General features: G+C 54.1%; 3 protein-coding genes across 3 annotated transcripts; 1 reads left to right on the plus strand and 2 right to left on the minus strand.

The window, feature by feature from the left end:
* Positions 1 to 613: 613 nt before the first annotated feature.
* On the minus strand, positions 614 to 6671 carry LOC134057595 (E3 ubiquitin-protein ligase TRIM7-like). Its single transcript, XM_062514585.1, has 7 exons — positions 6085 to 6671; positions 4054 to 4140; positions 3605 to 3832; positions 3187 to 3209; positions 2945 to 3060; positions 2633 to 2665; positions 614 to 2176 (listed from the first exon to the last, which is right to left on the minus strand). The coding sequence occupies exons 1-7, from the start codon at positions 6595 to 6597 to the stop codon at positions 1650 to 1652; spliced, it is 1527 nt and encodes a 508-aa protein (XP_062370569.1). The 5' UTR covers positions 6598 to 6671; the 3' UTR covers positions 614 to 1649.
* A 3603-nt stretch (positions 6672 to 10274) lies between these two features.
* Positions 10275 to 12640, minus strand: LOC134057596 (zinc finger protein CKR1-like). The gene is made up of 3 exons (XM_062514586.1): positions 12497 to 12640; positions 12110 to 12254; positions 10275 to 11590 (listed from the first exon to the last, which is right to left on the minus strand). Exons 1-3 carry the CDS (start codon positions 12638 to 12640, stop codon positions 10275 to 10277), a joined length of 1605 nt encoding a protein of 534 aa, XP_062370570.1.
* A 175-nt stretch (positions 12641 to 12815) lies between these two features.
* Positions 12816 to 21004, plus strand: IL4I1 (interleukin 4 induced 1). The gene is made up of 7 exons (XM_062514579.1): positions 12816 to 12891; positions 17764 to 18077; positions 18610 to 18722; positions 18897 to 19098; positions 19466 to 19534; positions 19776 to 19909; positions 20097 to 21004. Exons 1-7 carry the CDS (start codon positions 12816 to 12818, stop codon positions 20914 to 20916), a joined length of 1728 nt encoding a protein of 575 aa, XP_062370563.1. The 3' UTR covers positions 20917 to 21004.
* The last annotated feature ends 1496 nt before the right edge of the window (positions 21005 to 22500 follow it).

Consider the following 22500-nt stretch of genomic DNA (forward strand, 5'->3'; position numbering starts at 1 on the left):
TGGACCCCGCAGCAGGCTCCAGGTGCCAAAAACACATGGGAGAGACTAAATGGGGGAAAATCCCAGTTTTTCAGCCAAATCCCAGCTGAAACCCCAAGTTTTCAGCCAAATCCCTGGTGCAAATCCCAGTTTTTCAGCCAAATCCCTGGTGCAAATCCCAGATTTTCTGCCAAATCCCCTCAAGCCCAGCGGTATTGCCACAGGTGGATCCTCAATAAAGACTTATTTTGGGTAAAAGTGGGATTTGTTGCCGAATTTTTATGGAGGATAGAAAAGTGAGATTTGGGTGGTTTGGGCACATGAAAAGGGGTTGGAAATGGGGTGGGGACACCACCTAGGAACTGGGGACCCAAACTGGGATGAGAGGGAACTCCCAGTGGGTCTGTGCCCCCAGTCTGGGATGGATGGGAGCACACAGTTGAGCTGTGCCCCCAAACTGGGATGAGAGGGAGTGCCCAGTGGGGCTGTGCCCCAAAACCGGGAGCTCCCAGTACTTCAAACTTTTCCTTTAAACTTTATTTAATTTTCACTTAAAACTCGGATTTAAACCAGAATTTGAACTTACAGATACTTGGAAGCTCCACCTTGGGACCATTTAGTGAACTGCAAGTGTGCCCAAAACCTCTCAGTGCTCCGCTGCAGCAGGGTGGGCACAAGGGCATGTCTGTGTCCATTCCCTCCTGAGCAGGAGCAGCTTTCCCTCCTCCCCCAGCACCAAAAACCCCCAAATTATCAGGTTTTAGGGGTTTTTTTGCACAGCAACTTTTATTTCCCCACTAACAGTGACAGGGTAAAGGACACGAACAGCAGCGGGAAGGGGCACAAGGGGAGTGGGCAAGCACAAGATCACACTTGGAATACAGACCCCCTTCAGCCCCCCCAGACCCCCCAAAAAGCCCAGGTTTGGGGTGACCCCAAATATCCACATCCCCTTGCTGGGATCCCGGTGCTCCAGGGACTCAGAATTTAGGGGGAGCAAGGGGAAGATGGGGGGGAACGGGGGGGGAGGGGGGTGAGCAAAAAGGGAGGGGCTGAAGCAGAGGAAATGGGGGGTAGGGGGGAGATGGGGACACAACGAAGGGAGGACAAGGGGGGGGGAGTGGGGAGAGAAAGGTGGGGCAATAGAGGAGATAGGGGGGGTCAGTCAGCAACAGCAGGATGGGCTTGGCCCTTTCCCCAGGGGGGGATGGGATGGGATGGGATGGGATGGGATGGGATGGGATGGGATGGGATGGGATGGGATGACTTGCGAAGCAGAGGTGTCCAAACTTGGGTGGGGACAACACCCCTCCTCTCCCAGCATTTTAGGGGGGAGTGGGGCACAAAGCTTTGGCTACTATTCGAAGTAGGATGGGATCAGCCTCTCCCTGTTCCACGGGGCTCCAACTCCCAAGGAAAAACAAAATGAATTACAGGGGTGTTTAACCAGCAACAGGCAGAGGGTGCTCAAATAGCAACCCCCCCACCAACCAACACCCCTGAAAAAGATTTTGAGGGAAAAATACTCCAAACTTTGAACTGCAACAGGAAAAAAAATAAAAAATCCCCCCTGAACGGCCAAGGGCAGGATTTGGGGTGTTATGCTTGGAAGCAAAGGAAAACATAAGGATGGCTGGGGAGAGGGGACAAGACCAGTGAGCGGGGCCAGCTCAGTTGCAGAGGGACAGCGAGGAGCCCACATAGAAGAGCCAGAAAAACGGGAAGATCCTCTCGGAGAAGGCGGCAGTGAAGGTGAAGATGGGAGCCATGTTGTCAGCGTTGTAAAACGCCACCCACCCTCCCTCATAGTCCAGGTACACCCCGATCTTGCGCGGTCGCTCGCAAAGGGACAGTGGCGTCTCGGGAGAGGTGAACGCCTGGTACTGATCCCAATTTTTGCCCTTCCAGTTGAGCCCCACTGCCCAAATCCCTTCCTCGGGGGCGAAGTCGACCTTCTCCTTGCGGCGCACGGACTCGCGGGCGGCACCCAGCACCCAGCTCTCCCCGTCTCCCACCTCCACTTCCCAGTAGTGGCGGCCAGCAGAGAAGCCCTCGGAGGCCAGGACGCAGAAGGCGTAGTCGAAACGTTTGGGGTGAGCTGGCAGCTCCTGGGGGGCCCCGCGGAGCCGCACGCTCCGCTTGTCCTCCGACAGCACCAGGTAGGGGTTGGCTGTGTCGGGGTCCAGGGACAGCTCACCTGCAGGGGAAAAGGGGAGGTGTTACCTGTGGGATTGGCTTGACTCGGTGGCTTGACCAGGGAGGACAGAGGTGAGTCACCTGTGGGGTTGCTGTCCCACCTGTGAGGGGACCGACCCATGGTTTGTGTCCCAGACACATTGGGGACAACACAGGTGAGTCACCTCTGGGATCATTACCCCATCTGTGTGGAGATTGATCCACTGTCCGTGTCCCAAACCAGAGGGGAAGGATCCAGGTGAGCCACCAGTAGTATCTTGAAGAGCCCACACAGAACCCAAGCCCAGCAATTCCAACCTTAACCCTTGGAAAAGGGACGTTAGAGCCCCCATAACCTCCAATCCCAGCAAATTCCCACATTATCTCTTGGAAAAAGGAAGTCACGGCCCCACATCCCAGCCAATTCCATGCAAACCCCTGGAAAAGTGAGGTCTTACCCCAGTCCCAATGGCCTCACCTGTGTCATTCTCCAGCTCGAAGCGCAGGTTTTCTGCAGGAAGAGAAGGAAGGAATTGAGCCCTTGGAGCCCCCAGAACTGCCCAAGCCATGGGAATGATCCCTACTCCACACTTCCACACTCAAATCCCAGGGAAATCACCACTTTTCCACCTTTTCCCTGGGATAAGTCAATGCTCAAACAACCTGGAGCTCTCCCAACCAGTCCTGGGGGGAATAAGAGCCCGGCTCCATCCCAGCCCTGATGGGGCTTTTGGTGGGATCCTGGCTGCGAAGCAATTTTTTTTTCCAGGAAAGCTCTTGTCAGGCTCACCCTTGAATTCCAGCAGCACTTCCTTAAGCACCGCACTCTTCTGGGAAAAGCTCTTCAGCTTCTTCTCCAGTTCAGAAAAGCCAGGCTCGGGCTTGAGGAACATCCAGCTCTCCAGGCTGCAGAGACATGGGAGTCAGGGACCCAAAATCAGGGAGCACACACCACCTCCCCTCCCCCCCACCCCCAAAAAAAGAGCTGAAATACCAGCTCTGCTTCCAGCCAGAGCCTCCAAGTTCACTCACCTGCTGCCAGCCAGGACGACACCCTGGAAAGGGAAAAAACCCAAGGAATTTGTTAGGATCAGCATCTCTTCTATCTCAGAGATCTCAAAATCCTCCCCAAAAACTGGGAGGATCCCATGAAGGGACTTTTACTTTTCCATAAATGGAAGTTCTCACCCCATTAACAGGATTCTTTTCCCCAATAAATGGAAATATTTTTGCCAAGACATGAAAATTCTTGCCCGTATAAATGGAACTTTTTTCACCTCTTTTTTTTTTTTTTTTCACCCCAACAGGACACTTTTTGCCCCCGTAAATGGAATTTTCATCCCCACACATAGGTTTTGTCCCTGGAATTAGGGTATTTTTGCCCAATACAAGGGATTTCTATGTCTGTAAGTGGGAATTCTTTCCGTGGAGACACATAACAGAGTCCCACCTGGGCAGGTGTGTTTTCTGTCCCGCTGTCCCCGCCCTGCTCTGCCAGCAGCTTGTCCAGCTGGGCGATGTCCTCAGCCAGACGTGCCACGCTCTCATCCCTCCGGCGCCCGACGTCCTTTTCCAGCTCTTCCAGCCGGGACAGCAGGAGCTGCTCCTTCTCTTCCAGGAACGCCCGCAGTTCCTTGCACTCAGCCACAATCTTCTGCCGCTCCACCTCCGTCTGCTTCTGCGATTCCACAGCAGAGATTCCCCCGTGAGGGCACGACCCTGCAGCCCTGGAGCTCAGGGAATCGCCCCCAGATGAGAGAATCTCATGGATGGGGAGGGGGAACCACCCCCCTCCCCCAGCAAGCGTGCGTGGGACCAAATTCCCGTAACCAGAAAATCCCCAGGTGAGACTGAACCCCCCCCCCCCTTGGATGGGGTCTCCGGGATCCCAGCACTCACCAGCAGCTCCTCGCTCTGCCGCTCCCGCTCGGCCTTGGCCTCTTCGCGCCCTTTCCTCAGCGAGCTCAAGTGCTCCTGGGGCACCTCCTGGAAGCAGAACAACGAGATCCACTTGGAATTCTTCCCGTGGGTGATCAGGAGGGATCGTTTTAGCTGCTGCTAAAATGGCCGAATTCAGCCAATCTTGTTTTTTCTTGGATCTGGAACCAGCAACTGCCCTGCTACCCTCAACCCTGACCTCAGGCTATATCAAAACCACTAAAATTCACTGTAACTAGCCCAAAACCTGGGGAAAAAAAAAGAAGTCAAGTGATCTATCTGCCTGTGAAGAACCAAACGCCCTGGTCCCACCCCTTCCTCCTCACAGGATTACTTCCCACATTCCCCCTCCTCAAGGTGCCCCAAAATTGGGCTGGATCCCCCCCGCAAGAGGAGGAACTGCTGCTTCCAAACTGCTCATTAAATTAGTAATTAAATATTCATTAAGCTCATCCTTATTTAAGTAGTTTGACCTCCATGGAGGGCAGAGAATCCCCAGCAATACCCTGCAAAAAGCAGCTGGCCCTGGGAGCAAATAAATCCACTTATTTTATAACTAAAACGCAAAAGACAAGGATTTTGACTGTTAAGAGCCAGAAGTTGCTGCCTTTGGAATTTATCCACGAGATTAAAGCAAGTATCAGGAAAAAAAGGAGATGGGAGGAGCTCAGCAACAACCAATTATTAAACACTCAAAAAAGTAGCTTAACGAGGGGGGGAAAAAACCCCAAAGGAGTGACAACTTAGGGATGTTTGTGTCCCGAAAAGGGCAAAAACCCAGATTTGGTACAGGGGGATGGCCCCAGCATCCCCGGAAGAGGAACCACAGCAGTTCCTAACCCTAAATTCTCTAAAAGCATTTAACAACCACAAGAATTAATGTGTGGTGGTTAATGATCTCACAATGCCCTTCCCTGATCCCTCGGGATCGTGCTGGTGCCACCCTCCCTCTGCTGCCACTGCGCAGCGACATCGGCTCAGTCCGGCATCTTGGATCCCTCTGGATCCGCTGCTCCCGGCCTGGAATACCGAGGCCAGGCCGCCCACATCAGGCCCTGGCGCTCTAAATTACAAATTAATCCCCATTGTGATCACGACACGCCCCATATCGCGACATGGGGTGGGAGGGGGGGGTGCCGTTCTCGCTCTGCGTCACTCTCCAAGCACCCTGGGGTTGGGAGGAGGGGGAAGACAGGCGGCTCCTGGGGGAGTCCTGCGCCACTTCCAGCCTGGAGCGGGACCGGGATCCAATGAGAGAAGGAATCCCCTGTCCCCCCACCGCTCCCAGGCTCCAGCTCGGTGCTGCCCCGGGAATGAGGAGCGGTGGATTTCGGAGGGGTGCTGGGATTCTGCACCCCCGCACCCCGGGATATCCCTTTCCCAGTACTCTCCCAGTTAACTCAGTTCGATCTCGCACCGGGAACATCCCCCCTGTTTACTGCACCGTGCCCTGGCATGTCCCTGTTTTGGGGTGATTCTGGTCCTTCTGCGCCCCGAATCCTGGGAGCAGCGCCCAGCTGGGGGCGGGATCCCCCGTGAGATCCATGCAGCCCGGAGGGGCCCTTACTGCACCCCACACGTGTGGCAGGGACTGGGAGCTCATTTCTGCACTCCCCTGCGGAACCACGGTCTCCCCCTGCACCCAAGGGGGGCATCCCCCCATGGAGGGGGAGTCCCTGGTGCAACCCCACCCCGTGAGAACTCCTTGGGCATCTCCAGTTTCGGGGTGGGGATGCCTCCGATCTCCTCCCCGTTCACTGCATCCCCCATTTCTTAGGGGAGGTCCTGCACCCCAAAAAAGACCCGGAAAAGGGCAGGGTATTCACTGCCCCCCAGCACCTCGAGGGGGTTTCGCACTGTTCTCCCTCTCCGGGGAAGAAGTCCAGATGCCCCGCCGCCCCTCGGCAGGGCAGTCCTCGCTGTCCGCCCTCCGAGCCAGGCGCCGGCTGTGCGGGGTGGGGGGGGTGGGGGGGGGGGAATCCCGGCACTGACCTCGGCGGCGTGGGCCGCCTCCTCGGCGGGCAGCACAGTGTGGGCGCGGTGCTCGCGGGACAGGTGACACACGACACACACGGCCCGCCGGTCCTGCACGCAGTAAAGCCGCAGCGGCTCCCCGTGGCGCGGACAGCGCGGCGGCCCCGGTGGGCCGGACGGGGCGGCCGCAGGCAGCGGCGGCGCGGGCGCGGGCGGCCCCGGCGGCGGCTCGGCGGGGCCCGGCGGCAGGCCCAGCTGGCGAACGATGTGCACGATGTTGCCAAGGGAGCGGTTGGGGCGAAATAAGCGCTGCGGGACCGGCTCGCGGCACTGCGGGCAGCAGAGGCGCCGCGCCGAGTCCTCCCAGCACTGGGTCACGCAGGCGCGGCAGAAGTTGTGCCCGCACTCGGCCACCAGAACCGGATCGTTGAAGTACTCCAGGCACACGGGGCACGTCAGCTCGTCCTGCAGGCTCCGCGCAGCGCTGCAGGGCGCGGGGGGCGCGGCAGGGGGCGCGGGCGGCGCCTCCATGGCGGCCGCGGTCCCGGTGGCGGCCCCGGTCGTGGCGCCGGTAACGACAACGAGTCCTCGAATCCTGCGCGTCCTCTCCGCACGGCACCGCCACCCGACTGACGGCCGAGGGGCGGGGCCGCGCCTGCGCCGCGGGAAGGGGCGGGGCCGCGCCTGCGCAGGAGGGGAAAGGGTCGCGTGGAGTGGCGGGGGGAGATACCCATAAGGCCCCATAGGAGCGGCGTGAGGGGAGCGGGGACCTCTGCAGGGTTTGAGCAGGAGTATTGGGGTCTGTGCGGTGCTGGGAAAGGGGAAGAGTCCCCTACCGGCTGCTCACACAGAGGGGCTCCTTATAGAGTGCTAGGGGGAGGTTGCACGTCTCAGTACCAGTAGATTAGGTGAGGTGTATCGGGTTTTACGGAAAATGTTGGTGTCTTCGTTACTATGGGATTCCGGGGGTGTATCGGGGTTTATAGGATGGGTTTTGGGGGCCCTATAGGTTTTGGGTGGGTGTATCAGGGGGTATAGGATGGCTTGGGGGAATTCTTATAGGATTGAGGAGGTCTGTTGGGATGTATAATATTTTTGGGGGGGTTGCTATAGGATTGGGGGTGTAGGGGGCCCTATAGGGTGCTGGGAGGGTAGTGTTCCGTATTGGTTATAGGACGGTCCCAGATCCCTGAGAGCAGTAGGGGAAAGGGGGGCGTGCAGAGGGCCCTGTGGTGGTTTTGTTTTGGGCCCTGTGGTTGTTGGAGGCTTCCTGGCAGGAGGGGATGACAGTGGAGGGATTTGGGGGAGGGTTTTCACAGCATCACCGTCTCCACCGCGTCCCCACGAGTGTCAGAAATCAAAAAACCTACCCCAAAACCACCATCGGCCTTTTCCCACGAGATTTAGGGATTTACATCCCTACTGGGAGCAATCCCTCCTCCATGAGACCGATGGAGAACGCAGCAGCACCATTTACCTGTTCTTCTGTACGTTTCCTCACTGTTCGTGATGAGATTGGTTTGGGGAGGAAATATTTCGTTACCATAAGGTCGGGAAGGGCGGAAATTTGGGTTAAAAATTTGTTAATTTGGGGTCAGACCGGAGCTGCCCTCTTCCGAAATGGCGGCCTCGCCGTCAGGCAGGAAGCGAGGGAAAATGGCCGCGGCCTCCCGCTCCCCATTGCTGCCTGCCCTGCCCGGCTCAAGATGGCGCCTGCGGCGTGAGGCCGTGGGCGCCATCTTGGATGAGGGCAGCCAGCCGCCATTGCCGTGCCTTGGTGGGAGGAAGCGCCCGCGGAGCTGGGGCGAGGGGGAACGGAATTTTGGCCTCCAAACTCTCCCCTGGAGGGTTTTAGCATGTTTTGGGGAGGGTACTCCTTGGCGTCGCGACATGCTCCCGTTGACAGAAAAGTCCCTTTTTACCCCAAAAATCCGCGAACGGTCACGGCGGCCGCCGCAATGGGGGGCGGGTCCTGCAGCCCCTGCTCTTCAGCCCACGCTGGTTAAAACACATTTAAAACACATCCGGTACCTTCCCCCCGCTCCAAATTTCGGGGGTTTTGCCCAAAAATGATCCTTGATCCTTTAGCACCCATAAGTGTCGGGGGTCACTCCGCAGCCCCCACAAGCAGTGACCCTGGGGCTCATCCCCATACCCAGAGAGGGGCGGGAGAACCCCGGAACCGCTTCAGTTTGGTTTTGTTTCCTTGTGGGGTTTTGTTCTGTTTTGGTTTTGTTCTTAATTTTTTTCTTTTTTATTTCCGCCCAGACTCGCGGCTCTTGCCGCCAGAGGGCCCCGGCCATCATTGCCCTTTTCTCTCTTTTTTTCTGTAAATTCCTTCTGTCCTTCCTTTTTTTTTTTTTTTTTTTTTTTTTAATAAAATCCCAACATTCCCCCACCCCAAAATGCACTCCGTTGTCCTTCCCCCTCTGGGATTCCCTTTGGATGTGTCGACCCCTTTATTTGCATTTATTTTAGCAGGTTGGCAAAACACCAAGGAATAAATGAGATGCTGGTGGGGGCTCCAAAATACATAAAAATAAAGGGAAAAAGAGTAGGAGGGATCCGTGCTGGAAAACTTAATGGCGTTTATTCCCGCCATCAGTAAGTTATTTCAGAACCTTCAATTCCATCCTTTTCCAACCTGTCCTCTAGGAATAATAATAAATTAATAAAAACAAAATTAATAATTGGGATCCTTATGCACCTGCTGCTTCCTGAGGAGGATGAGGGGGACAACGGGAATTTGCTTTTCCATGATTTTTGTAAAGCAAAGCATTAAATGCTTTTCCTACGGCTGGGAAAACTCCAGTTTTTCCCTTAAGGCTCAGAAACAATGGGCAGGAGAAGGGTGAACGACGATGGGAGATGGGCACACCCCCTGAGCTCTGGGCTGAGGAGCCCAGCTCTGCTTTGCCTTCCTCCTGTGCAGTGCCCAGGGGCTGGGGTGGCGAAGATCTCCCTGGGGAGGGGGACAGCCTGCACAGCAATGCTGCAGCCTCACCAGAGCCCTGCGTGTCCCTCCCTCCTCCCAGCTCCTGAGGTGGGGCTGGGGTGCTCAGAGTTCCCCCTCCTCTTCTGGGGCCGCCCCATAGCCAAGGTGGGAGGGTGGTCTGCGCTCCTACCCCAGCATGGGAGAGGGCTTGGGGGGCCCAGGATACCCCAGATTGAGGGTCAGGATGCGGGGTGACGTGGTGGGAAGGGGGCACAGGGAGGGGCAGCCGTGCCTGCCAAGAGGGTTTTGGAGGGAGACAGGGAGAGGAGTGATGGGGGAGGCTGAGGGTGGATTAGGGGAGAGGTGGATGTCATTTGGGGTGGTGAGGAGACACTTTTCCTACTTTTCCCTTTTCTACTTTCTCCTCATCACCTGCCCTAATAGGAGGGCAAAAGGCGGCGGGGGGGGGGACACACACAATTTGGGTGCATGGCAGGGTGAAATCACACCATGGGATTTTGGAGGCCAAACAGCTTGGAAAAGAGCCCTGGGGACCTGTACCCATCACCAGCACTTTTGGGACCTCCCCAGACTCTGCTGGGGGTTCTACAAAGGACAGGTTGGGATGCATTGAGGTGGGAATGCTGGAAAAGCCAGGCCATGTTTCCTGGGCTTAGAGTGACATTTAATAAAGTAGAAGGTAGTTGAGCCAAAAAGCAAAACCCCTCCATGTGTGTGTGTGTGGTTTTGTCTCTGGGGAGGAAGCTGCTCCTGGGATTTCCTGCCTGGAGCAGGGAAAGCATCAGAGCACAGGGTTGGAGCACAAAGAGACACAGGTGTCCATGAGGTTCGCAGCTCCCAATTTATTCCTGCCCTGTGCCAGCACCTCCTGCTCACCCTGAGCATCTTGCCCCTCCATCACCATCTCCCATCTGCTGTCAGCACAAAGTGGGTACAACGCCACTGGATCAGAACCAGCCCTGGTTCCCCCACCCTTCCCTGATGGAGGCAAGCAGTGTATCCTTTGGGAACAGGCTCCTTCTCCCCCAGGTTGTCCCTTTTTTGGGGTCTGGACTGCAGAAGGTGCAACGCTCACCCACTGCTGTGGGGAGTCAGCAGAGCAGATAAATGCCACCCTGTGCTACAACAGAGCATCCCTGTCACCCACCCCAGTGCCCTTCAAGTGTCACTTGGTGTCCTTTGGCCTGTCTCCGAGGCAAGTTTTCCCTCAGTTGTCTCTCTGCATCCATCACACAGAGGAGGGTCTTAGTCCTTACGAGTCCTCACCGTTGTGAGCTCCAGGCACGTCCCCAGCGAGCCGTGTCCTGGCAAGGGGCGACGGCCCCACGGCCTTGGGGAGGTGGCTGCGGCGGTGCTTGGCGAGGTGCGAGCCCTGGCTGAAAGCCTCGCCGCACTCGGAGCACTCGAAAGGCTTCTCGCCAGTGTGCACGCGGTGGTGCCGCTCCAGGTGGGAGGCCCAGGCAAAGCCCTTCCCGCAGTCGCCGCAGGTGTAGCTCTTGTGCGCGGCGTGGCCGCGCTGGTGTGCCAGGAACGGCGGTGCTTCCCCAAAGCGCTTCCCGCAGTCGCCACACTTGTACGGCCTCTCCGGCGAGTGAGTCTTGCGGTGCTGCAGCAGATGAGCCTTCTGGGTGAAGCGCTCGCCGCAGCTGCTGCAGGGGAAGGGCCGCTCGCCCGTGTGCACGCGCCGGTGCCGCTCCAGGTGGGATGCCCACACGAAGCCCTTCCCGCAGTCGGCGCAGCGATGCGAGTGCTCCCGGCGATGGCACCGCTGGTGCCGTGCCAGCGCCGGCCCTGCCCGGAACAGCTTCCCACAGTCCCCGCAGCGCAGGGGCTTCCTGCCCAGGTGTACGCGGCGGTGCCGCGCCAGGTCGGAGCTCTGGCAGAAGGTCTTCCCGCAGGCCGGGCAGCGGTGCGGCCGCTCGCCCGCGTGGCTGCGGCGGTGCTTGGCGAGGTGCGAGCCCTGGCTGAAAGCCTCGCCGCACTCGGGGCACTCGAAGGGCTTCTCGCCAGTGTGGACGCGGCGGTGCCGCTCCAGGTGGGACGCCCACACGAAGCCCTTCCCGCAGTCCTCGCACTTGTGAGGTTTGTCGGCGGCGTGGCCGCGGCCGTGGGCCGCCAGCTCAGCTGCGACGGCGAAGCGCTTCCCGCAGTCGCCGCATTTGTGCGGGCGGTCGCTGGCGTGCGTGCGGCGGTGCTGCAGCAGGTGCGAGCTCTGGCTGTAGGTCTCGCCGCACTCGGGGCAGCCAAAGGGCCGCTCGCCCGTGTGGACGCGCCGGTGCCGCTCCAGGTGCGATGCCCACGGGAAGCTCTTCCCGCAGTCGGCGCAGCCAAACGGCCGCTCTCGGGCTGGTCCTTTTCCACGCAGGGGTGATTTGGCACAGCTGATTTTGGGGAGCACGGTGGGTTGGGGGTTCCCAGGGGGCACAGCTTTGTCTGGGCGCTTTGTTTTGCGCCTGTTGGAGCCGAGGGGCTTCTCCTGCTCTGGGCTGCGGGATGAGTGCGGCGCAAGCCCAGCACTGTTCTCCGATGCTCCATTCTCTGCAGCTTTTTCACTCACCAGCCCCTGAGCTGCTGGGGAAGGGGAGAAGCAGGAAAAGGTGAAAGTGTGAGGAGCGGGATTTAAAGCAATGGAGTAGCAACGGGATTCTCCTTAAAAACTTCACTTTTTCACTCCCCAGCCCCTGAACTTTTGCAAATCAGCAGGAGGAGGAGGAAAGGGTGAAGGCGTGGCTCTGATTGGAGGAGGGGTAGGATTGAAAACAATGGAGCGACAACAGGATTCCCCTTAAAAATCTTGTTTTCCCAGAGTGGAGGAAGACAGATACAACAGAGACCTGATCCCAGTTTGAACTGGAAATGTGGAGGTGCCAAGGGCACTCCAATGACAGAATTTTCAATTTAAATTAGGAGCGATCAATAACATTTTCCTGAAGAAAAAGAATTAAGAAGAGGGCTGGGGCTTGGGGAAATCCTTCTGGAAACTTTCCCAGATCCCTCCGGCCCTCTTCCCAAACTGCTTTGCTTAGAGCAAGGAAAGGATAAGGGGGTAAACAGCAAGGAAAGAGAGATTTTTTGGGGTGTCCTTACCCAGGGCCATAAGGGTCTCGTAGCTCTCGTGCATCACATCGAGGTACAGAGCCTTCTGCCGCGGGTCCAGCAGCACCCACGGCTCCATGGCAGGAGGAAACACCGGGACAACACAGATTCCTCCCTCGGGGCTCCCCAAAATCCCCTGCAGGGAGGAGAAATCCCTTGAAATCAAGGATTCTCCCCCACCACCACAGCGCTTCCTGCTCGAGATAATGATGGTCACTGCGATATGATGGTCCTGTGGTCACTTCGGGGAACATCGGCTTTTCACAGTCCCTCCACCCGTTAATGCTGAGCGTCCCCCCAGCAATGCGGGAACAGCGGGGCAGGAGGGTCGCCGCTTTCCCACCCCCCCGCCCGCCTTTCTGGGACACCCCATCCCACAACAACCTCTGCCTCCCGGTTCCCCTTCTCCCCACGGCCCTGGGAGTCAGCGGTGGGGCCCTGGGGGCTGTATCCCAGGAGCGTCCTCATCCCTCTCCATCCAGGGGAGCGCCGCTGCTGCTGCCGGGAGCATTCCCCCCACATCCCCGCTCCTGTTTCCCCGCGTTACCTGCCGGCCCCGGCTCTGCTTCCACAGGGCTTTTCCTCGGGAGAAGCGCCCTCGGTTCCCAGATGAGGCTGCAGGGAGGGGGCGATGCCCAGACCCTCCCCTGCTCGCCCAGGACCACAAAGCCTCCCCCAGCAGGACACGATGGAGGCGATGGCGAGCGTGGCTCCGCTCCGGAAGCCCAAGCCGGTATCCGGGAGAGAAAAAGGAGAGGACCAGCAGCGGCTCGGTTTGCCCAGAGCCCTCTAGAGGTAACCCAGTCCCAGACCCGTCCCCAAACCTCCCCCAGATCCTTTGGAGTCCCCCCCGTGCTCCTGCTGTGTCATCCCCTTTGTGTCCTCAGCTGGAGCCCGGCGAAGGGGGGGTTTGAGGATTGGGACAGCAGGATCAGGGATGGATCTGTGATCATCGATAAAAGATTCGTGTCAATCATAAAAGCGCTGGGGTTTGTATAAACCAGAATGCTTAGGTCTGAAATGAGGCATGGGCATTAGATAGAGAAAAATATATATGATTAAATCATTCTGTTTAAATCCCACTGTTATGAATACTGTGTTTTTTAGTAAATTGTATTTGATACCAGTTTGTACAACGGGGGTTTCCCACGGCCTGAAAGATATTGCAAAATCAGATTTCCTGCCTTTGTACAATCGATTGCAACCTGAAAGATTTTGCAATACCAGATTTCCTGCCTTGGTGTAATCAATCCCAACCTATCTGTTAAGACCAGACCCCCCCATGTCTGCTGTCCCTTATCTACCAAGACCACATGGCTGCTTGACAAACTGTCCGGAGACTACAAGGAAAACCATCCTATAAAAAGGAGCTGCAAACCAAGGTTCGATGGAACGAGGAGTGGGCGGTGACCCCTTGGGAATGTGGAAGGATTTCACTGGGATCGCCCCCACGTGAGAGAGGGGACACTGCTGGTTCCCAGTTGTTATAAGGCAGGAAGTGAAGGACAAGAAAATGCTTTGAAAGGGCATCTTTCCTCAGCAGGACCTGCCCACACCTCTGCAACTTGTGCCTGCTGGCCCAGAGACTCGTTAAAGCTAATTACCTCATTAATAAATCCACATATAATAAATCCTTCTCTGTGCTTTGCGTACACTGCCATTTTTCATCTCTGCAGGGAAACTCTCCCAGGTGGACACCCCATTAATATCTCCATTCCAGGAGCTCTCCAGCACACACATGATGTCCCCACACAACATGTGGAATGAAATCCTGCTTTTTTCCCACTCCTTCCATCAAGAAAAGTCAACCTTAAAACCAGAAAACAGCCATTCGGAAAGAAATCACCATCCCTTCTCCCACCTTCTTATTCCCGGCCTTGTGATGCAACCGATGTCAGGTGGAAATTCACCTTCCCGTAACCTTCAAGGAATCAACAGATGGGAACAGGAAGATGGGAGGAACAACTTTTGCAACAGGTGGATTGCTGGTGCCCGGAAAAGAAATCCCCATCATTGAGGTTGATCCCAAAACAACTTGTTGGGACACGCATTAATCCAGGTCTTATCAGGACAATGTGAAACCAGCTGTCTTCACTCCAAACTCTCCTCTCTGCTGTTCCTGGGAATGTGTATCCATGCCAGACTCATTGTGCAATTCCCAAATCCCTCCTGATTTGTTATTCCAGATGGAGAAAATATGTGGTTTTGGGAGGTCAGCATTGACACCCCACAGAGGAGCAACCAACGAACCACAAATCGTAAAACGTAAAACCACACCCAAACCAAGGGGTATTTTTTTTCCCCAAAAAATGATACTTCTACCTTTTCCCTGTCAAACTGGTGGACTTCCTTAAATGGAGACGTGTTCCAAGACAAAAAGAAAAACAAAAAAAAACCCCAAAAAACCAAACAAACAAAAAAAAAAACCCAAAAAACCTTCAGTCCTTCAGGTTTTCTTAGAAGGAAACTTTCCAAAGATGTTTGTCACCCAATTTTAACCAAGACATCCCAGTGACACCCATCTGGGAGGAGTCATCCCTGCCATCAAGAGCCATCAACGGCCCCAAAAGCATCCTATGACTCAGGACTGCATCACTGCGTTGTGAAACTCCCCACCCTGGGGGATGTACCACCTGAATCTGACCACATCTAACCTCGAGATCTGAGTACTTGGGACACCCGCTGCCACTGGAGAGATCCAGAGGAGAGCCAGAAGTTCCACAGGGCCACCAGTTAAGACTGAAACCATCACTTCAACAGCACTGAAAGTGCTGCTTAATCAAACTGTGACAACCACCCTGACTCACAGGGGCCTGGCTGTATTCTGACCTTGTGGTTTTAAGCCAATTTTCTCTATCCATTGCATTTTTCGTAGTTTTTCTATTAAATTGTAACTGTGACTTCAAATCTCTCACAGATATTTGTGTGGGGTTAATTTCCCCCACTGTTTTTTTACCTTCAAACCAGCGTAACCAGGAACGTGGCATTGGGAATTCTGCCAGAACCAAAAAAAAAAAAAAAAACCACCCCCACACCCCACCAAAAAGCAAAATTCTGGGCAAAACCCACACTGTGGCTTCTCCTAAGGAAATCCCTTGAACGCAGCCCCCAGTTTCCATGCCACAGTTCCAGCTAAACAAGGAGATCCCATAAATGCAACCCGCAAAGACCCTTGACATGAATCTCCAAAATTCTACCTAAATTTTGTTGGACTGAATGTTCCTCCATCCTGAGGTATTTCATGATCATATTCAGTGAAACCCCACGGTTTTGTGGTGATTGAACAGGATGAAGCCCGGTGAAGGTGTTGGGTCCGAGCAGGAGACTCGAGTTCTCAGCCCAGGAATGAAGAGATGGTTCCTCAGATGAGTTTATGGTGCTTTGGCAAGTCCAGGCTCTCCATTCTGGAAAAATGCTGGTCTCATTTATAGAAAAATGCCCAGTTCTGTCGTTTCAGTGAAGTTCTGGATGATCTTTAAGGTCTCCTTCCCACCCAAACAATTCTTCACCCTCTCTTTTCTAATGGAGACAAGATCAAGCCAAAGTTGTCAACACCCAAGAGCGTCCAGTAGATTAATTTTCCCCGGAAATGCTCATTTTCATCCCTGAAATTGTATTTTGAATGTCACCTCAAGGTCTCTCCGGGGTTGAGAAGGATCCCAGTGGTGGTTATTCAGATTTCAGCGGGCTTTGTGCAATACCAGGAAAAAAACCCAAACCTGATTGTTCCCTTCTGGGAACTTGCAGCCTTTGGTGGAGCAGGGTGTGGTCACTGTCTTGGGGTAAACATGGTACATCCCAAAACATGCAGTGGACTGCTGGCTTTACTCCAGTGAGTAAAGGAAAAAAAAAAAAAAAAAAAAAACTTCAGAGGAACTGACTCTGCTCAATTGCTGGTTCCCCTTCTAGTGACAAATCCCACTTCACTCCCTTCCGGGTTGCACTGATTGGCAGAGGTTTTTTTGGAAGCATCAGGTTCTTTTTTTTTTTTTTTTTTTTTTTTTTTTTTTTTCTGTAAGCCAGGGTATAAAATGAATTCCAGTCTCAGCAGAGGATTCATCTTCCTCCTGGAGGGATGGCTGGACCTGGTGAGTGACTCCTCCCCTCAGTCCTGAACTACCCGTGGGTTTTTTCTTTCATCTTTGGTGTCTGGATTTGGTGTTTCGGTTCCATCTGGTTCCATCTCTTTGGACCTCCTGAGAGCACAGCCACAAACCTCCCTTTTTCCAGCTGGACTATTCCACGGTCACCTGGAGCTCCCTTGAAATCTGGGGCATGGGATGATCCTGGTTTTCAGAAAACACAGGCATGAGCTTGGAGTCTCTGAGGGCCATCCAAGTCTTCCAAAAAAAGAATACCTGCTGGAAGGTGGAGATCCAGCCAACACCTCCAAGATTCCAGGTTCCAGGGTATGTGCTCTGATCTCCAGACAGGATCTCCCAAATGGTCCATAGGTTTTTTTGTCCAATCCAACCTCTGATCAGAGCAGGTCAGTCCAACCTTATCCCACTGTTAGGAGGACAACTGGAGCAGATTCTTCCTAATTCCTCCTAAACCTAAATATTTTGTGCACTCATGGTTGGTGTCTGGGTCAGTTCAAGGGGCTGTTGAAACACCTGCCTCAGGTGTTGGATGATAAAGGCTCCGAGGTGGATTCCTGGTAGATCCACCCCAGATCTGTGGCAGGTCTGGGGCTGCTCCAGATAAAAACCTCACAATTCCCAGGGATTCTACAGCAGTCACAATTACCCAAAGTAGGGTTTCCAAATCTTTCTGTTTTTCCCGGGAAGAAGATTGGCAGCACTCAGGAGAGGGAAAAGAAAATGAAAGTTGCTCTTTAGTTATTTTGAAAAATAGAAACCAAAACTAGGAAAATCCTGAGTTTGGGGGGGTGGGTATGGGATGGGACAGAGTGTGGTTCTCAGCTTAGATTTTCTTTCACTGTGGAAATGTTAAATAACATTGTGTCTGTTCTGGTGGAAATGGTGATTTTGGGTCTGTTTGCTGCTCCCCGTGGGCATCTCAAAGACAAAAGAATGTAAAGGAGAGGATTTTAAATTTGGAGGGATTTTTAAAAGGAGGGGATTTTAAAGGAGGGAATTTTAAAGGAGGGAATTTTAGAGGAGTGAATTTTAAAGGAGAGTAAAATTCTCTTCTCTAAAATTAAGCAGAAAAATTTTAATTAGGGAATTTTAAAGAAGATAAATCCCATCTCTCTTCACCCCTCTTATTTGTCCATCTTCCTGTGAAATTTTATCTCATTGTCTCCTGTCAGTGCAAGTTTCCATCAGATTCATTTGCCGAATCTTCTCTTTCCCCTCCACCCTACACATAAAAACTCCCCAAATTACCCAGGTGTGGGAAAGGTCACTGGAGACAACGAGGTGCCTTGATTCTCTGCACATGAGTGACACTAATTACCGTCCTTGGAAGCTTTGGAGCTTATTCTAAGGAGGTCAAAGTCATTTTGGGAGCTCACCACAGCAGCTGTACGAGCAGAACACGAATGTGGAGAACTAAGAAATCATCTACGGGTTGGTTTCTCTTAAAAAACAGGAATCACTGTCGCTGACATCACTTGACACCTTCCATGATAGACCTGCTGGTGCTAGGGATTTCACAACCACCCCAGTTGCTCTTTTTAGGTCTTGGACATCAACATCCTTGGAGCCAGTCTAGGCCATCAGGAAGTGCCAACGCCACATTTATTCCCTCTTCTTTCTCTTCTCTTCTTCCCTCCCCAGCCCTCTTCCAAATCCTCCTGCTCGCGGGTCTCCTGAGCGCCAAGAAGTTCCCGTGCTTTCCTGAGTACTGTCTCCGTGACCAGGACTATGAGGAGCTGCTGGAGATTGCCCAGGATGGGCTGGAGCCCACGGCTCACCCGGCACACGTGGTGGTGGTGGGCGCAGGGATTGGTGGGCTGACGGCAGCCAAGCTGCTCCGGGACGCTGGACACAAGGTGGGGATTCCACAAGGTTCTCCTGAGCTTGTTTCCTTCCTCTAAAGGTCTTTCAGGCTGCTGAGGCAAAAGGAAATGCACTGGGTCAACCACAGTGGTGGAAAAGGGAAGGGAAGGAGATTTGTCTCCGGTAATTTCCCCTGACATCGGTTCCTGCGAATCAAACGAGCGTTGTGTCTCTAGGGGCAGCAGAAATTCCAGGGGTTTCCAAGGCACCTGTGAGTCTCAAAGAAGGTTCCCAAGGCATGGAGGGACAGACTGGTGCTGCTTTCAAAGCTCTGATTGACCCTGAACCACCACGAGAACCTTCTCACCAGAGCTGGTGTCCCAATGCAGTCCAGGAGTTGGGAAATGAGAAACTGCCCCATAGGCAGAGGTGTCTTGGCCAACAGAGTATTGTTTGGATCTACAGGTGCTTCATTTGTCACCTGAAGGGGACCTCTCCCACCCTTTGGACCTTGTTTTGGAGTTGTTTCACTTCAAAAAAAAGCCATTTCCCCAACACTTCCAATCTCCACCCATTTTTTTTTAGGTTACCATTCTGGAAAGGAGCAGCTGGGTCGGGGGGCGGATCCGGACATACCGCCCTGAGGGACAGGATTGGTACGTGGAGCTGGGGCCCATGCGCCTGCCAGGCAAGCACAGGTGAGGGCATGTCCACCCCCGTGCTCAGGTGAGGGACCGGCCCAATTTGGGGAGCAAATCATCTCCGTCGCTTCCCCCGGGTTCAGCATCCACGCCAAGGGGACAGAATGCTTTGGTGGCAGAGCTGAGGGGTTGGTGTTGGCTCTTGGCACCACCACTCTGCCCTTTTTCCAGGCTTGTCCGTGAATTCATCCACCAGTTCAACCTGAAGCTGAATCCCTTCATCCAGAGGGACAACAACACCTGGTACTTCCTGCGGGGTGCTCGGGTCAGGGCTGAGGAGGTCAACAGGAACCCCGACATCCTGAATTACACGGTGAAGCCATCGGAGAGGGGCAGGAGCGCCGTCCAACTGTACCGGGACGTACTGAACAAGGTACGAGATTTTTCCTGTGGTGTCCCCTCACCTGAACGATGAGTTGGGGAAGACTTGGCCGTGAACTGGGGAACACTCAGCCCCAAGGTGGGGAAGAGCAGGGTCCTTTTGGAGTGAAAAAGCAGTGTATCTCATCCAGATACAAGGGCAGGCAGTTGAAAAACCCCTCTTGGTCCACAAGAAATCCTTTGGAAGGAGTCCACCAGGACTTGGATGAGCAGAAAATTCCACACCAAGGCACAGCTACCCAAAATTTGAAGTCCAGAAGTTTCGGGGGTTACCAAACCCTGAAATCCTGAGAGAATTTTGGGCAGCATTTTGGGAAATGGATCTTTTTCCAGTGAAAATATCAATGTTTCTTCTCCAGGCTTTTAAGAAGTTCCAGACCACTGATTGCAGGAAGTATCTGGCTCAACATGACTCCTTCTCCACCAAGGTAATGGGCTTGGGCTCGAGGGCAAATTCAATCACAGCTCTTGATAATTAACCTGCTCTCCCTGCTTTGAGAAGGGCATGTCTGTGTCACTCTAATCCCATCCCTTGTCACCTTTTGGATGCTTTTCCCTTATAAATGATCCCTTCTACTTAAAAAATGCTGAGAAAGGGGCCAGCGTGGCTCCGATGGAGCCCTAACTGAGGAAACAACCTCAGGCTGTGTCTCCCCCTGGGATCTCCAGGAATATTTAATCAAGGTGGGGGGGCTGAGCCGAGGAGCCGTTGAGATGATCGGTGACTTGCTGAATGAGGACTCGGGGTTTTACCTGTCCTTCCTCGCCTCGCTGTGGGACTTCAACATTTTCTCTGAAGAGAGGTGAGTGCTGTCCCTTCAGCCCAACCCTGTTCCCACCACGGGAAATGTCAGAGTGATTCCAAGCAGGAATCACTCATGGCCCGATGGGGCCTCCAGGCTCTGCTGGTGTCTCCAGAAGAGCTCAGGTTTTTTAAACTCTCTAAACGCCAGAGTCCCTCCCACGCCTCCCGTTTCTCCTTCCTTCCAGCTTTGATGAAATCACCGGAGGGTTTGACCAACTGCCCAGAGCCTTCCACAAGGCGCTGCCCAACATTGTCCAGTTCAACTGCACCGTGGAAAAGATCATGGCGAAGGGCAACAAAGTCCGAGTGTTCTACCGTGCTCCCGACACGCTGGCCCCAACCATCGTCACTGCAGATTATGTCCTTGTCACTTCCAGTGCCAAAGCTACCAGGCACATCCAGTTCCTGCCGCCGCTGTCCCCTGCCAAGGCCCACGCCCTGCGCTCCATCAACTATGCAAGTGCCTCCAAAATTGTCCTGGCGTGCTCCGAGAAGTTCTGGGAGAAGGATGGGATCCGTGGAGGGTACTCCATCACCGACCGCCCCTCCCGCTTCATCTACTACCCCAGCCACAACTTCTCCAGCGGGGTGGGCATCATCCTGGCTTCCTACACCTGGAACAACGATGCCGAGTTCTTCCTGCCCCTCACAGATGAGAAGTGCCTGGACGTGGTGCTCCAAGACCTGGCGGACATCCACCAGGTGAGCAAGGAGTACCTGCAGTACACCTGTGACCAGCACGTGATCCAGAAGTGGCAGCTGGACCAGCACTCCCTGGGGGCTTTTGCTGCCTTCACTCCGTACCAGTTCGTGGATTACTCGCAGGCCCTGTTCGCTCACGAGGGCCGGGTCCACTTCGCCGGGGAGCACGCGGCGCAGCCCCATGCCTGGATCGACACCGCCATGAAATCGGCCATCAGGGCCGCCAGCAACATCCACCACGACAGCGGCGAAGCGCCAGGCAGGGAGAGGTCTGGGAGACTCACGCAGAGGGAAGAGCTCTGAGCGTGCCCCCAGCCGTCTTCCTGGTGGTGTGAACCTGGTTCTTTCCAAGAAAAATCAGCATGATTCTTCGGCAACAAAAGTGTTAAAGAATTGGGTGTCTTGAAGCAGGATCAACTGGTTAGACATGTCATGGGGAGAGGAGGGAGTGCAGAAAGAGTAGATCAGAGTTATAAACATTTAGTGGGGGTAGGAGTGGGAACACTAAAACCAGGCAGTGGGTTCCAGGACTCTGCTGTTCCCCTTGTCCAGTTTATTTACGTGCAAGGCGCTTCATGGAATGACCAAGGTGAAACAAAGGTGGGAGTTTCTGGTTTCCTTGTGGCTGAGGGCAGTGTCACCACAAACAAACTGCGTCGCCACACTCCAGCCCTGCAGACAGTCATCACTCTCAGTTCCCCCACCCCAGAATTTGGGAGAGAGCCTGGTGCTTCCTCACCATCCTCTCCTCTGAGTGGTCCAACACAACTAATTAATCAATACTAATTCCACTCCCCACAGCACCAGTCAGCATGTGATCCCAGTCTCTTCTACCTGAAGCGTGGCCAGTGCCAAGTTGATCCAAGTATCCTAAATAAATCATCCTGAATCTTCAAAACAAATCTAAGGTTTTGCTGGAGTTTCTCCTCTCAGCAGTAATTGTCCTAAATTCCATAGGCTTGGAAACTCCATCTGTGCTGCAGGTGGGATTTTTTTGGGCAGGATTATTGGCAGGACAATGATAAATGTCCAAAGGAAACACCAGCCCTGTTGCTGTGAGCACCTTCCCTATCTTCACTGTGGTCACTGAGCTGCTTGGCATGTAAAACTCATCCCAATTCCCATAAAATTCCAACTTGCCCCTCCACCTCTGACTCCACAGAGCTGGAGGGGAGCAGCTCCAGGCTCATTCCCAGCCCTAAAACAGAAGTTCCACTCTCACTGGAGGCAGCAGGGACAGGATTTGGGGAGACCATCACAGGCCTCAGGTTCCTCCAGAGGCATCAGAGAGGGAGATTTATCCCCGTTTACACCAATTAAATCCAGCTAATAATTAACTACGGAGCAATCACCAGTAGTACATTATGAGCTTGGCCAGGCTGTTTGCCACCAGCCCAAAGACCTTTTTATCGTTAATTTTTATCGTTATCCTTCATTTCTTCCAGCTCTGTGAGATACATCCCTTATTGAATATCATGGGGCTGTTTTTTGACAAAAAAAAAACCATGAGTGAAGCTCAAGTCGGGGCAAGTGGAGCTGCATCAGGTTGGGAAGTTCCCCCAAAAGGCCACGAGCTCCTCCCCGAGCTCAGAATAGAGCCCAGCTCTGTGTGAAGCATCCGCTACATCGGGAAAATCAGGGTTTCAAAAAGCAGCAAAAAAAAGAAAAAAAAAAAAAAAAAAAAAAAAAAAAGAGAAACCAGAAAGGTTTCAGCTGCTTGGTTTGTGAATTCCCTGGAATTTGGGTTCATGACCTGCAGCCCCCGGGTGCTGCTCCAAGCTGGAAAGACCTAACTCCAAGGATGGAGCTGAAACTGAGCCCCGGCCATGGGGAGGGGAGGGCTCAGGACAATTAAAGCTCATTAACAGGTCACTAATGACTAAGGGC

Source organism: Cinclus cinclus, unplaced genomic scaffold, assembly GCF_963662255.1.
Source record: "Cinclus cinclus unplaced genomic scaffold, bCinCin1.1 SCAFFOLD_214, whole genome shotgun sequence".
Lineage (NCBI taxonomy): Eukaryota > Metazoa > Chordata > Aves > Passeriformes > Cinclidae > Cinclus > Cinclus cinclus.

Bases quoted from the DNA above. Each gene is read 5' to 3' on its own strand.
- LOC134057596 (XM_062514586.1), bottom strand. From the start codon at position 12,640: ATGTGGGGGGAATGCTCCCGGCAGCAGCAGCGGCGCTCCCCTGGATGG. The intron at 12,255-12,496 runs GTGGGATGGGGT...TCCTCCCTGCAG, and splicing joins ACCGGGAGGCAGAGGTTGTT to GGGATTTTGGGGAGCCCCGA. The intron at 11,591-12,109 runs GTAAGGACACCC...CTTCCCCAGCAG, and splicing joins CGAGACCCTTATGGCCCTGG to CTCAGGGGCTGGTGAGTGAA.
- IL4I1 (XM_062514579.1), top strand. From the start codon at position 12,816: ATGGCGAGCGTGGCTCCGCTCCGGAAGCCCAAGCCGGTATCCGGGAGA. The intron at 12,892-17,763 runs GTTTGCCCAGAG...TGCTCTTTTTAG, and splicing joins AGAGGACCAGCAGCGGCTCG to GTCTTGGACATCAACATCCT. The intron at 19,535-19,775 runs GTAATGGGCTTG...TGGGATCTCCAG, and splicing joins ATGACTCCTTCTCCACCAAG to GAATATTTAATCAAGGTGGG.
- LOC134057595 (XM_062514585.1), bottom strand. From the start codon at position 6,597: ATGGAGGCGCCGCCCGCGCCCCCTGCCGCGCCCCCCGCGCCCTGCAGC. The intron at 4,141-6,084 runs GTCAGTGCCGGG...TTCTGCTTCCAG, and splicing joins AGGCGGCCCACGCCGCCGAG to GAGGTGCCCCAGGAGCACTT. The intron at 3,833-4,053 runs GTGAGTGCTGGG...GTGGAATCGCAG, and splicing joins GGCAGAGCGAGGAGCTGCTG to AAGCAGACGGAGGTGGAGCG.